This window comes from Taudactylus pleione, unplaced genomic scaffold (genome assembly GCF_031769625.1).
Source record: "Taudactylus pleione unplaced genomic scaffold, aTauple2 ptg000016l, whole genome shotgun sequence".
Taxonomy (NCBI): domain Eukaryota; kingdom Metazoa; phylum Chordata; class Amphibia; order Anura; family Myobatrachidae; genus Taudactylus; species Taudactylus pleione.
This window is the reverse complement of record NW_028284418.1, coordinates 49,851,348-49,867,275: the sequence shown is the minus strand read 5'-3', so window position 1 is coordinate 49,867,275 and position 15,928 is coordinate 49,851,348. Positions and strand designations below refer to the sequence as shown.

The 15,928-nt window shown below is 39.8% G+C and overlaps 1 protein-coding gene across 2 annotated transcripts in view; it reads right to left on the bottom strand.

Annotated features, from left to right (window-relative positions):
• Positions 1-11,892: 11,892 nt before the first annotated feature.
• The window catches only part of LOC148542034 (ATP-dependent translocase ABCB1-like), a 179,931-nt gene continuing 175,895 nt past the window's right edge, over positions 11,893-15,928 (bottom strand). For both annotated transcript variants that reach the window (XM_088476416.1, XM_088476411.1), the window contains exons 28-29: positions 15,672-15,818; positions 11,893-13,708 (exon numbers count right to left, since the gene is read on the bottom strand). In XM_088476416.1, the coding sequence (XP_088332542.1) occupies positions 13,511-13,708; positions 15,672-15,818 (345 nt within the window). In that variant the 3' untranslated portion in view covers positions 11,893-13,510. The remainder of the gene's footprint in view (positions 13,709-15,671; positions 15,819-15,928) is intronic.

Genomic DNA, 15,928 nt, shown 5'->3' with positions numbered 1-15,928 from the left:
GCCCATCTCTATTTGAAAGGGTTGTGGGACTTGCCCATCCAATGTGTTCTGCCTGCACAAATAATCGGGCAGCACACTGCTCACCACTGACCACTCTCCACGAGCATCACAGTAGAGATTGTGCACTTTGAAATGGTTGTGGGACCTGTCCATCCACTGTGTTCTGCCTGCACAAATAATCCAGCTGCACCCTGCTCCCCACTGACCACTCTCCACAAGCATCACAACTGAGCGCATCAAAATGGTATGTGAGATTCCATCTAAAAAAATGTTTTTTAGTGTGACTACGGTACATTAGTGACTTTGTATTAGACATATATTTTTTATTTTTGCAAGAATGTGGTGAAAACTTTCTTCAATTTGAAAATCCTGAGTGGAAACACAATTTAGCATTTTTGGTCAACATACAGTAAGTGAGAGACTGAATGAACTGAATCTTCAACTGCAGGGTGAAGACAAAGATATTAGTCAGATGATATAGGACATTCAGGCATTTTGCCACAAACTTGACTTTTGGGAGAGGAATCTCCATAAAGGTGATGTCAAACATTTCTCTTGTTTGAGGGAAGAAATTGAAAAAGAGGAAAATCCAAGTCATTCATGTGAAAATCATATTGAAATAATTTCCCACCTAATAGCAGAGTTCAAGCGGCGTTCACTGATTTTAAAAAAACTGTTGCCCCTTGTTCAGTTTCTTTCATTCCCGTTTATGGAAGTTGACATCGAACATATCTCCAGTTTTATTGAACAACTCTTTCAAGAAGATATACCATCTACAGAAATTGAAATTGTAACACTGCAAAGTGACCTCTCAGTGAAAAGTATTGCCTCTGGGTCCACAATTTCAAACAGCATTTGGCCTCTTCTACCGTAAGATAAATATCTGATTCTGCTTCGAGTGGCACTTTGTGTGAAATCTAATTTCTGCTCGACTTATTTGTGTGAGTCTTCCTTTTCCACAATGAAGATAGTGAAGAGCAAATACAGGAACAGATGACTAATGAACATGTTGACAGTTGTGTTAGGATGGGAGTTTCAGGTCACCAGCCAAACTTCAAAATAATCTTGGAAAATTTGGAGTGCCAGCCATCTCATTAAAAATGACCTGTTCTTTGTTTACAAATTGCAACTATGGGTCCTATTTACTAAGCTTTGGATGGAGATTAAGTAAAGTGAATGGAGATAAAGTCCCAGCCAACCAGCTCCCAACTGCCATGTCACAGGCTGTGTTTGAAAAAGAGTTTATTGGCTGCCACTTTATCTCTCTTCACTTTCTCTCCATCCAAAGCTTAGTAAAAAGGCCTCTTAATCACTGTAATAATATATTGTTGTTTTTCAATGAAAAAATTGGTTATTAGCCAAATTTTAGCTTTCAAAAATAAAATGTGGCTCTTCAAGACATTTAATTTTTCTCAAGTAGCTCCCACCCCAATCAAGGTTGGAGATGGCATTACACCACCACTGCAGAGCCATCATGCTCTCTTTGCGTGCTCCCACCTGTCACACACCACCTGCGCTCCCCTATACGTTTCTGGCTGGATCTGGTTCACACCAGTAGTGTATCTATCTTGAGTGCAGGGTGTGCAGTACACATGGCCCCTGGGTACAAGGGGGGCCTGCACTGCACACTTTATACCCAGCACCGACCACTGTGCCTCCCACGCAGTGCTGCGACTCCCTTATTCTTCTCGCACGGCACAATTTTGTCAGTGATGTTTTTAGAAAAACGGCACTGCTAAAGAGCTAGCAAAGACTCTTTTTGAGTTTATCACTGAAAAGATAGCACCGCAGGAGAGGCATAAAGGAGCTGGCGCACCACACAGGAGGCACATTTCATCAGGTAAGGGGGGGGCTCTTCATTGTGGGGGGACCCATTGCACACTGGGCCCCTCCCCCAGTTCTTAATATACCCCTGCTACACACATTATATACTATGCTGTATACCACCGTAATATCTGCTGCATCTGTCACCCTGTAAACCTGTTCTACCTGGTTAATAATACTGAGGCATGGTTAAGTGATATACTGAGTGGACTAACCTCCATCACACTCCGCTATCACCAATATCCTCACAAATGAGACATACAATAAAAACGGAAAGGCAATTATTATTTTGTATTCTTTACTGCTCTGTCAGTAAGTACACTTCTCTGTAAAAAAAAAAAACACTTACATGACAAGTAGTTCTTCATGATTCTGTGCCTGACCTGCCTCCAACATTGTAGTGTAAAAAAACACTACTAGCCAATATATGATGACCCTTACTTTAGCCAGGGATAAAGGAGCTTCCCAATGTGCTTCATAGAATGTATATATATATAACACATGTTTCTCCAGTGCTGGTAAGAATACACAGGATGTACTGTAAAAACAAGGCTTATAATTATAAACCTTTCAGGTAATTGGTGTTCAATTTCTTTAGATGTAAATTGATAAGTGATTATTAATTAGGCATCTAAACCTGAGAAGAACAAATTGTTACTCCAATTTCAGTGAGCTATGAACATATAAAGATGTCCATATGATTTTAAGGTTCAAACAAATAGTTATTTCAAGGTTTCACAGTAATGACCTGTAATGGCACGCAATCTCCAGATACAGACATGTATTCAAAATGAACAGTATTAAAAAATATATATTAATATTAAAAGTATAAAAAATTCTAATAGCTTGGCGAGTAAGGAGGAGTGTGGATTAACAGATAGTAAAAAGGTTGACAGTGTCTAGATCAGTGATTCCCAACCACTGTCCTCAAGGCACACTAACAGTCCTGGTTTTAAGGCTAGCCATAGCTGGGCCCAGGTGACTTAATTAATACCTCAGTTATTTTGATTTAACCATCTGTGCTTAAGCATGGATATCACTAAAACCAGGACTGTTAGTATTGGAGATTTATTCTCCTATACAGACACCGGGTTGCCATGGTTACAGCCTAAACAGCAGTGAGGTGTGTTCCGGTTTCACCGGAAGTTCCTCGTGCGGTGGGGGAAGTGAACGAGTGTGCCTGGCGCGGCAATGGAGCTCCAATGGGTATTTAAGGTAACTTTTGTGTATATTGTACTTATTATATGTAGCCTGAGGACGGGCCAATAAAGTCCGAAAGCTTTCTTAAGGAACTTTGAGTTGTGTTTACTAGGCCGCCGAGTGCCGCACTTTGTTTGCTGTTTATCCATTTTAGTAGCGGGCACCGCGGCATATTGGATTTTGGAAGGAGTGTGCGGTTACAAAAGAAAATTGCATACGTGGATTGCGCTGTTGTGGATACACTGACAGCGCATCTTAGTGGTTTACAGCACCTCCAGGATAACTTTCTGGGTACCCTCTTCTGGCATGTTGTGAGCAAGCTGTTATAAAAAGGTCCCTGAAGGATAAGGTGGAATTGGACAGTATCTGTATTTTGACATTTATCTACCTACGCCAAGATAGTGCATTTTCATTTTGGGACATACAGCACTGGACACAGCACATGTAGTGTTTTTATAGTACAGCACCCGGAACTGCCATACAGTAGTAGGATTTATTCACTCATTTACCTGACATTATGGATGAAGCTAGTGGATTTACCTGGACAGAGGTCCCGATTGGTGAAACCTTAAGTTTTTCTGAAGCTAAAATGGAGTCAGTCCTGTTTAAGGAAAGATTATTAGACACAGTGGGAGAAACTACCATGAAAGAAGTTTTAAATATATTATTGAGATACAAGAAAAAGGAAGTGGATTTTTTACTCCATGGAGTGACCCTATCTGAGTATCTAAGAGAGAGGAAAATACCTAGGGGTTTTAGAGTGCGTAATATTCCAACTATAGGAAGATTCAACAAAGAATTTGTGAGATGGTGGATAGCCGTGCTCAACAAATGCTCTCTAGACCTCATGACCTTAGTAGTTGAGGAATCAGCAAGAGAACTGACTTTGATTAAACAGAAAATCACTAACTTTGAAACCATTAATAAGGAATTATTGCAAGCCAACAACACCACTGATTGGCAAGAAAAACTTCAATCACAGGTGGAAGCATACAAAAAGGATCTGGTTCTATTTAAGAAACATAAGTTTGAAGTTGTCAACAGGGATTATGAGGAACGTAAGGTATACAGGTGGTTGTCGGGGGCTGTTGATGCAGTGGATCGCAAACCATGCTGCCAATATCAGCGTAGACCTAAAAATTCCAAACAAGATTATTCCTCTAGTGAATTACCCTCTATTTCTGGAGACGAATCTAACATTAGTCAGATTAATTCTATATCAACACAAAGACCCCCTTTAGGGGTCAGAATCCGCGCAGGATGCGGAATCACAGGAGATATACTAGGAGGGGAGGACAGAGGTGCCACAAAAGGAGGCAAGGGCAGAAGCCGGAGGAGGTAAACATTGTTTACAATCTCTCCAACAGGATTTTGACAACAACAGAGAATAAGGTCCTCAATAAGGGACTTGGCTATGTACCAACAAATAACTTTAATCCCCTTGAATGGAAAATCGATCAGTATTTCCTCAACAGACAACTCAAATTAAGAGATTTCTTTGACAAAAGGAAGATGGAATTATGTCCAGATACAATTAATCCATTTAAATGCAGATCTAATTTCGACCCACCATCAACTAATATGGCTATTCATAGCTTTATGAGATCGCTGGACGTTAGTGTAACTGAACAAATGAAAAACGATAGGCCATATCACAACAATCTTTCAAAAGATGAATGGAGGGCTCTAAAGAATTTAAGCTCATATAAGGATATCGTTATTAGACCTGCGGATAAGGGGGGTGGGATTGTTGTTCTTGATGTGGATAAATATTGTGGTGAAATATACAATCAACTATCTGATACATCAGTATATGAGAAGTTAAAGAGTGACCCTACTAATAAATTTAAAGCAGAGTTGGATCAGCTTCTTGCAGCAGCCCTTAATGGAGGCACTATAGATGAAGAAATTTTAAATTATCTTAAAACTGATCATCCAAGGGTACCGCTGTTTTACACCTTACCGAAAATCCACAAGAGCCTCACCCACCCCCCATGGTCGCCCTATAGTCTCAGCAAGCGAATCTGTATAGTAACAGCTCCAAATTTTTAGATCATTTTCTCCAGCCGTGTGTACAGGCTGGAAATACATATCTGAAGGACACAACGGATCTGTTGAGATGTTTGATGGAGTTGGGAGATATTCCCTCTAACATTTGGCTATGTACGCTAGATATATCTAGCTGTATACCAATATTCCCCATGAAGGGGGTATACAGGCAGTTCAAGAGCTGATCACTAATAATGATTTATATGTTGGTCCATCTGTAGAATTTTTCATTTGGCTACTTGAGCTGACCCTCAGGAGAAATTATTTTTATTTTGACGGTCATTATTATGCCCAGAAAAGTGGATGTGCTATGGGCTACATATGCCAATGCCTATATGGCAAAGGTTGAGAATGAATTTTTCTTTAACAGAGAATTTAGAGAAAAATTATCTTTTAAAAGAGATATATTGACGATGTAATCCTTTTCTGGAGTGGTAGATACGAAGGATTAATTGAGCTTGTGGAGGGTATTAATAAATTGGATCATCCCATTAAATTCACCTTTCAGATCAGCAAGGAGGATATTTCCTTTTTGGATGTACACATCAGAGTGATAGAGAACAAGTTGTCCACTAAGGTGTATACAAAGCCCACAGACAGAAATACCCTCCTACGAGCTGATAGTTTTCACCCACAACCCATGATCAATAGCTTACCTTACTCACAACTATTGAGGGTTAAGAGGATAACAAGTGAACCAGAAGTCCTTGATGAAGAACTTGATAAAATGATGCACAAGTTCAGACAGAGAGGGTATACAAAAAAATCTCTCATAAAGGCTCGTCAAAAGGTGAATTTGATCCTGAGGGAAACAACTATGGTACAGAAGAAAAAACCAGTACAGAACAATACTTTAAATTGGGTATATACCTATAACACAGCTCATAATACGATACATCAAACTAGTAACAATTTATGGCCAGTAATACGAAATGACCGTGAACTTCAGAGTCTAAAGAAAACTAAGATCAGATCTTGCTACAAAAGAGGAAAGAACTTGCGGGATTGGCTACTACATTCTGACATTACGGGACATGCTAAAACACTTGGAATTACTTGCAGACCAACAAATGGATGCTACAAGTGTACAGGCTGTTTAACAATCAGCCATATGATTGTGGGAAAGTATTTCTTACATCCGCATTCAGGACGGAAATATGAAATCAGATTTAGATTGTTTTGCACCAGCACCGATGTTGTCTATTTAGTGAAATGTCCTTGCGGACTGTGTTATGTGGGTAAGACCATGCGTTCCTTTAAGGAGCGCATGGCCCTACACAGATCAGCTATTAGATCGGCATTGAGTGGAAAGGGGTCTGAACAGCCTATTGCTCGCCATGTTGCTGAATCTAAACATAATCTGTCAAGCTTTAGACACATGGTAATTGACCAGATACCAGATGATGGGAGGGGAGGAGATAGAAATAAACAACTTTTGAGATTAGAGGCAAAATGGATACATCATTTAGATACTATTAAACCAAGGGGCCTTAATGATATATTAAATTATGGTGTCTTTTTTAGATCTAGTGTTTGGATGGATTAAATCTAATGCTATTTTGGGTGAACTGGATCTTTATATTGCGAATCAATTCAATGTGTGACATTTTAGGATAATTAGAATCTCAAATTTTTTGGGTAATTGAGTATTTAATCCTGCAATTGTATTAGTAAAATGTATGTTTTTTTTTTTTATTTTTAAATGTTCATTATAACAGTCTTTCATATTTTGTATTTTTGATATTGATTTGTGTGTTTTTTGTATTTTTTTGGTTCCCCTTTGCAGACGTCGGGTTGCCATGGTTACAGCCTGACAGCAGGGAGGTGTGTTCCGGTTTCACCGAAAGTTCCTCATGCGGTGGGGGAGATGACTGAGGGTGCCTGGCGCGGTATTGGAGATTTATTCTCCTATACAGATGCCGGGTTGCCATGGTTACAGCCTAAACAGCAGTGAGGTGTGTTCCGGTTTCACCGGAGGTTCCTCGTGCGGTGGGAGAGGTGACCGAGTGTGCCCAGCGCGGCAATGGAGCTCCAATGGGTATTTACTATTTAAGGTAACTTTTGTGTATATTGTACTGCCCGAAAGCTTGCTTAAGGAACTTTGAGTTGTGTTTACTAGACGGCCGAGTGCCGCACTTTGCTGTTTATCCATTTTAGTAGCGGGCACCGCGGCATATTGGATTTTGGAAGGAGTGTGCGTTTACAAAAGAAAATTATATATATATATACATATATATATATATATATAAAAACAATAAAAAATAAAAGGCATGAGGATAAGGATTATATATGAAATATACAATATATAAAAAGGTAAAGTTTATAGGAGTATCACTTTCATTTAATTTTATTATTGTTTAAGAAGGAACCTGAGAGACAACCACTACTACTGCTACTCTAATTTGTAGGTTTCTTGTCCTCCATGATGGTGCAGTTTGCTGGGTACACCAAAAGGCTTTAGTCTCCTATTCTTTACAACCATGGACCATTTTAAAATGTGAGGATACAGTATGGGTTTCAAGTCCCTTTCTGATATTATAATATGCTCGGATAAGCATACCTTTAGATTTCTTCCTGTTTTCCCTATATATAGAAGCCCACATTTACACTCTAGAGCAGGGATGGGGAACCTCAGGACCGGGGGCCGTATAAGGCCCCCAGAATCATTTGCTCTGGCCCTCGGAGCTTTTTTCTGCTAGCCTCATTTGGCTAGCAGGGTGCCTAGAATGGCACCCTGCAGCCAAAATCTGGAGCGTCCTTGGGATGCTTCAGATGGTCACACCACTGGCCTTACAGCCTCAGGATGCTCCGGGCATTGCTGTAATCACTGACAATTGTGGTCCCGCCGTTGTGTGACATCACACGGAGGGGGCGGGGCCTTCTCCAGGCCTGCGGATAATGTTATATATATCAAAATGGCCCTCAGCAGAAAACAGTTTCCCCACCTCCGCTCTAGAGCATATATGACATTTTAGAGTCATTAATGGCATAAATGTTGCCCTTCTAATTGAATTCTTTTATTTTTCTTTCACCTTTTACTGTTCGGCATATCAGGCACATGCCACATCTATGAAATCCTTGTCTCCTTGTGCCATATATTTATATAAAACTATTAATAAGGTACCTTAACAAAGCAAATTCCTATCTGAAAATCATTTCTACTGACATCTTCCTTGTAAGGCCACAAGAAGGCGACAAAGATTCATCTAAACATCAACTAGTCTAGCTCTGTACCCTTATTGTTAGTAACAATTGGGAAAAGCTTCACGATTTGCAAGATGGCTCTGTAATACCTGTCTGATCACAATGTAAGAAACCACCTCCCTCAGGTGGGCCAGAGGTTTTATAGTTCATCATAATACCAATTGTGCATTGCCACTTTTCTGACCAGAAGTGATCAGATATGAAGGATAGGATGGATCATCTATGTGTTAGTGTGTGTATACTGTATATGTTTTATATATATATATATATATATACATATATATATATATATATATATATATATATATATGTGTGGATAAGGAAGATTACAGCGCCAGATGAAGTAAGGACCCTCAATCAAACCTGAAACCCAATAAGCCAGTTTTTTTTATTTCCACTCTGTGTGATGTTTTATGTATTTTATGCTCTTTCTAAACTTTTCATTATATGTCTTTGTGAACCATTTGTGCATATTGCCCTATATGTCTAGGGCTAGATTTTGTCTTAATAAAAATTGCCTTTTATGTTTTATAAAATCCGATGAAATTTTCTCATTTTTAAATATATTTATAGATATTGACAATTGAGTGCACTATTCTATTCTAGTATTTATCTATTTATTTTCCTCTGCATGTTACTAGCACTTTCCAATATACTTATGTAATTTGTCAGTAATAAGGATCTGAGGGGTTCTATGAATAGACACATGGTGGCATTTATGCACATTGCACATTAAATAATTATTTTGTGTTTGAATTGTTGAGAATTGGTTCATAATATACACATACACAAGATACAAAAGCACGGTGGGAGCTCTATTTCAATGAAATAGCAAACATGTTGTGTAACTTGCGCTTTCTGTTTCAGCTGCTAGGGTCTGACCCAAAAGGACACCACACCATAACAATGCACAAAAAAAAGTAGATATAGAGACAGCCACCAAGCGCTGACAGTAAAACTATTTATTTTTTGTGGAAAGAAAAACAAAATTAAATGACCAATACAATAAAAAATATGTGTACATAAATCCACTAGTCAAGAGAAGATGAAATCTCTGTGTTTGAGGTATTTCTCACCTTAAATAGGTGAAACACGTACACATAAAGGTATCTTTTGAGGGTTTCCACTTGTTTCCTCTATCTGACAGAGAGAGGTGACCTACCCAGGTATAACAACTATTCCCGCAAAGCTGCTTATGGTGCCTACCTCTTAGGCCCTTTCTGGTACGCGGACATTCCCTAAGGGGAATATACTTTTAATGTATTCTTGTCTATAGATTAGAGATTGTTTTGTAGAAATAAACCTTGTCAAACTGTCGTACACAATGAGAAGTCATTCTTCTCTGTGATTGTTTGTTTTTGGAGGTATCCCTTTACCCTGAAGTTTATCAAGAAATCCTACGGTGTGTGATCAAGCATAACTGAGGAGCTTTATTTCAGTTCTAATCATTTTTATATAGTGTGGGGAAAGTGGTGCAAGTTGAGGGCTAAGGAGTTTAGGTTAAGGGTGTAACGTAAGGAGTGTAGGGTGAGGGGTGTTGCATAAGGACTGTAGGGTATGGGGTGTAGCATAAGGGGAGCAGAATAAGGGGTGCAGGGTAAGGGGTGCAGGGTAAGGATTGCAGAGTAAGGGGTATAGGGTAAGGGGTGTATTTGCACCGTGATCGCAGACTATTGCAGAATCTGCTGAGGCTATCTCCTACAGTAGCTCTCACGATACGTTGTCTCATGTACAACAGGGCTTTGATAGTGCTTTAGGCAGCCTGTGGGAGTGTAGAGCTAGGTACCATTGCAACCAATATTCCCTCACTCTTGTCTTGGCTCCACCACTGCCCCGAGCTGCCTGATCACTTCCCTACAAGCCAATGACCAACCCCCTTAATTGGCTCTGGCTCTCAGCACAAATCATCATTCCCGCTCTGCTTGAATGGCCCTTGAGCTGGTCCTGAATGTTGGGGAGCAAACCAGAGGTCCCAGCATAATCAGGCAAATCTTTTTATATATTTTCATAATGTTAACTGTTAATTTGTATGTGGGATATGAAATGTTCTATTGAGCTATACCTGTAAGACACCAATTTTCTTTTATAAGATACCCCTGATGAAGTTATAGAGTGGAATTGCAGATTTGATCTTCACATAGCTATCACATCAGTTGTGAGCTCACTCCCTGTAGCGGGGTGAGACAAGAGACTGACAACATCTTGCCAAAGTGGAGTGTAAGCGTATTTTTATGTAAAGAAATATAAATTTTTTACTAATACAAATGTCACTAATATACTACACTATGAGAGGCCTCTAGCCATTTTTTTGGGTGCTTCTGGTATGAGGGTCTATTTGTGGGATCTAAACGATTAAAGGTACCTCCTATTCCTCTGGCTGGAGCCAGGGGAATAAATTCCCCTGGCAAAGACATTTGAGATGAACTTAGGGCCTGATTCAGACCCGGTCGCAAGGCTGCGTTCGCACGCAGCCGGCCAATGTTCGCAATCTGCACATAAGATGCAGTGTGCATTCGCAAACCAGTCGCTGAGATTGGGAAGCGATCACAGCCAGTACATAGACGCTCTGCAAGCATGAGTGACAGGACATGCAGTTTGTAGGTGGTGACAGGGGAGGTTGATGGTAACGGGGTGTGGTGACGCCATTTCAGGGGCATATATAATTAAGACGCATCGTCAGCATACACGTCACATGGCTGAAATACACACAGTAGCACTCGCAGTGCTTTTGCGGAAGGGTAGGGTCAACAACAAGTGGTGTGTATGGGTCTGATGTCAGCCGATGTTACCGATTGTTTAATACACTTCCTGGAGATTACGTATGTTACTAAGGGAAAGTGGGTGTCTTGTGTCAGGCTGGTGGGCGTCTAATTTCATACCGCGATCGCACGGCAAAACATAGTGGGCGCGCTAATGTCTTTCTTGCGATCGCAGGATCTGCATACTTTGACTGCGGATGACTGCGTGCGAACGCAGCCTTGCGAACCGGTCTGAATCGGGCCCTAACTTTGCTTTCATCTTTTCTAATTCAATCCAGAGGAACTAACTTCCATTTGGACGCACACTTGGAAGAACAGCTGGAAAAACAACTAAGAACTCAGATGAGCGTTTAACACAAGACTGTATGTTTTATTGACACTTTATTAAATACCTGAGTATTTCAAATACTATTAGGCGCCCTCTTGCTGTATATTTGTCATGTGGTTTGGATTGATCTTGGCCTAACAGAAGATCTACTTTGAGGAGCTGCCAAAATATTGGACATTAATAATTTTTAGCACTGGATAAAGGTTTTATCAGTGTTTAAATCTTTTGCAGAGTTCAACAGATATATTATATAAGTATTGTATAAGTCACAGCAGTGTAGCACCTTTTAATGTACGTGTAAATTAGGGTGTGCAATCCAACCCCCTTTAGTTGTATATATGCTGAAGAAAATATATATACAAAATATGCATATAATAAAAAGTGTGCACAGACATATACACAGGCCTAAGTATAAAAATACACAAAGATTACAAGTAACAAAATGTTTTTATTTTGTAACATTTTTCAGGCATATACAAAACAAATATTTAATAAACATATTCAAAATTTATACAATATGCCCGACTAATGGAGCGTACACACGGTCAGATTTGTCAGACTTGTCAGATTTGTCAGATGAACGATTGAACGATTAAACGATCTGAACGATTTGAACGATTTTACCAAAGTTTTGAACGATTTGAACGATTTGAACGATTGAACGATTTTTGACTGCATTAAAATGAATGGAATCGTCCAAGTCTGACTGCAAACCCATCAGATGTCAGATATCGTTATCTGACAAACGGGAACGCGCATCGTTGATCGTCCATCGTTCAGGCATGTCAGATATGAACGATTTTCCTTCAGATATGAACGACTGAACGATTTTTAAATCGTTATCGTTCATATCTGAAGGAAAAATCTGATCGTGTGTATGCACCATAATGGAGCGTACACACGGTCAGATTTGTCAGACTTGTCAGATTTGTCAGATGAACGACTGAACGATTAAACGATTTGAACGATTTGGACGATTTGACCAAAGTTTTGAACGATTTGAACGATTTGAACGATTGAACGATTTTTAACTGCATTAAAATGAATGGAATCGTCCAAATCTGACTGCAAACCCATCAGATGTCAGATATCGTTATCTGACAAACGGGAACGCGCATCGTTGATCGTCCATCGTTCAGGCATGTCAGATATGAACGATTTTTCATCAGATATGAACGACTGAACGATTTTTAAATCGTTATCGTCCATATCTGAAGAAAAAATCTGATCGTGTGTATGCACCATAAGAATGAAAACAGTCCTAGTATACAAACATTGTATTTTCTAGTGTATATTATATTACTACAAATACTTCTATTTGTTTCAGATAATAAAGGCTCAGTTTTAGTTACTGAGCCTCTGAGACACAGTCAGATTTTATCTGAGATTACAGCCGTCCATTTTCATTTGTAAAATCATCAAATACTTAAATATAAAAATAGTGAATACATAGGTCCGTCTAACCGTCACAGATGATCACCTGCTTGTCCCTCTTCCTTTGTAAAGGTGCTGAAAAGTAGTGGCTACAGAGGAGGCTGACACAAATATGATAGAAAAGACATACATTATATAGATGGGACAGACCTATAAACACACACATAAATGTAATATATATATTTACATGCTGTGCAAAAATTCATAGAAAATTTGGTAATAAATTATATACACACACAACACATATATACATATATGGTAAGTTGAATACATAGAACAGGTAAGGACCGGATGTATTGGTGCAACTGGTCAAACCACCAGTAATAAAGCTTTGACCTCATAATATTTGCCTAATTATGCCAGATAGGCAGAGAGTGTTAGATTAATTATAAAAATGGCAGAAGCTTGATTTGCCTTGTTTATATTTGGTCTTTGTCACGGAATAAGTGACAGTGTTCACATCATCATATGGTATGTACTGTATCACAACAACAATATAAACAATGCACAAAAACATCTTCATCTGTATGACTTTCACTGTGTGATCAATTATTGATCAAAACACATTTTTCCAGCCATAATACCAGGATGACCTGTGCTCCAGGTACTGAAGTGTGCCTTGCTGGTGGATGGCAAAGGGCATGGTGTGCCGGGATTCCATCTTACCCCACAATCTAACCCTGAAAATATTTAGCACAACTAAATCCCCGTATCAGTTAGTAACTTGTGAATTTACAAGAGCGTAATATGCGCCTTGTTTGGACAGCAGCTGGGGGTGAGTCCCTTGCTCAATCACCTTCCCGTTTTGAATTACAGCGATGATGTCAGCATTTTGGACTGTTGTCAGTCGATGAGCAATAACCACACATGTCCTGCCCTGTCTGGCATCGTCCAAAGCCTTCTGGACAACCTATTAAAGTAGGGAAATGCAGTTTTTTAAATAATTTAGATAATGTACATCAAAAAATTATTTTGCATGAAAAATCCAATTTCTAATTATCACCCTCGTAATGGTACTTTTTATTGTTGGGCATGTATAATGAATTTTACATTTACTAACCTACTCACTTAGCTTTGCAAAGAGGTTATTCATTAAGTACTTTACACTTCATTACATAACCCTTGGAAATGTACTGTGAACACAGAATGTAAGGTAGTACAGGTTGAGTCTCCCATATCCAAAATGCTTGGGACCAGGGGTATTTTGGATAACGGAAAATTCCGTATTTTGGAATATTTGCATTTAATAATGAGATATCTTGGGAATGGAACACTAATATACACACATAATGCATTTATGTGTTATATACACCTTATACACACAGTTTGCAAGTAATTTTATACAATATTTTCAATGATTTTGTGGCTCAAGCAAAGTTTGTGTACAGAAATGAAATTCATTTATGTTTCATATACACCTTATACACACAGCCTGAAGGTTATTTTACACAATATGTTTAATAATTTGTGCCTTAGACAAAGTTTGTGTACATTGAACCATCAAAAATCAAAGGTTTCATTATCTCAGTCATGCCAAAATTATTCCGTATTTTGGAATATTGCGTATTTCGGAATATTTGGATATGGGAGACTCAACCTGTAGTACATTCCAAGTTATTATATTTAGAATTAAAATGTAATTTAATTTACAGTGAAAGCCGCCATTTTGTGGGATGAAGCATAATTCAGGAGAGTGAAGCCTTAAAACTCACTTTTACCTTAGTAAGTGAAGATATTGGATATTTAACCAAAATAGGTGTTTTCAGAGTGGACCTGCTGCTGACAACATGACAGCAGGCCTACACACAGGGGTTCATTACAAAAGGTTGCCAATTATTTGGTCGACACCTGAAGGTTGACATGAGAAAAGGTGGACAGTACAGAAGGTCGACATGTACAAAAAGTCGATACGTACAAAAAGTCGACATGTAAATGGTCTACTCATCAGTTTTTTTGTTTTTAGGGTTAGGCACTTACTGGAGGGTTAGGGTAGGCTGCAGAAGGGACGGTTAGGTTTAGGCACTTACAGGACAGTTCGGTTTAGGCACCAAGGGGAGGGTTAGGTTTAGGGTTATGGTGAAGATTAGGGTTAGAAAAAAAAGTGTAGACCATTTCCATGTCGACCTTTTGAACCCGTCGACCTTCTGTACTGTCTAACTTTTGTCATGTTGACCTTTTGGTGTTGACCAAATTATTGTCGACGTTTTTATTGTCTACCTTTTGTATCACACCCACAAACAGGGCCTGATTCAGACCCGGTTGCAAGCACTGTGCGCTCGCAACCGGGTCGATGGTGGCCCAGTGCGCATGCGCACGACAGAGCCGGCTCCGTCTTGCGCATGCGCGAGACCCGGATAGCGACGGGCAATCCGTCGCTCTGGGTCTTGCACCAAAGGGGGCATGCTGTCGATGTTGAGTGACAGCACGCCCCCTTTGGTGGGCGGGTCGGGGGGGTGGCTGCCCAGACGGAGGCGTTCCCATGAGAACGCCTACCATCTGGGGGCGGCCCCACTGACATCACAAGTTATGTCAGTGGGAGAGCTTTCGGCTCTATTTGAGCCGAAAGCTCTCTGGGGCTTGCTGCCACGAGACCCTACCACAAGGGTCTCATCGCAAGCCCGATGGTCGCGATGGTCTTGACCATCGCAACCATCATCCTGGCCGCTCGCATTAGCTGTGCATGGCAACCCACAGCAATGCGAGTGGCCTGGAGGCCACTCCATAAAAAAAAAAAAAGCCGCCCTGATTCAGAGCGAGCGCTCTGTCAGAGCATCCGGCTCTGAATCAGGGCCACAGTGTGTTGAGAGAAATAATCAGAACCATGTTTATGCTGACATGAGTCAGTCAGGTCATAGTGTGACTTTAGCAGTTACCTTTTCACTTTCTGTATCAAGAGCAGACGTCGCTTCATCCAGTAGCAGCACTTTTGGCTTTCTGATTAAGGCACGGGCTATTGCAATTCTCTGCTTCTGTCCTCCTGAAAGCTGAGCTCCTTTATCTCCAACCCGTGTGTTATATTTCTAAATATTTGCAAAATAAAAGTGGAAAGATGACAATAAATATATTTATATCTTGGTTTTATTTTCACTGCTTGTAACACTCTTCCTGCCCATCATACAGTTGTCTAGTC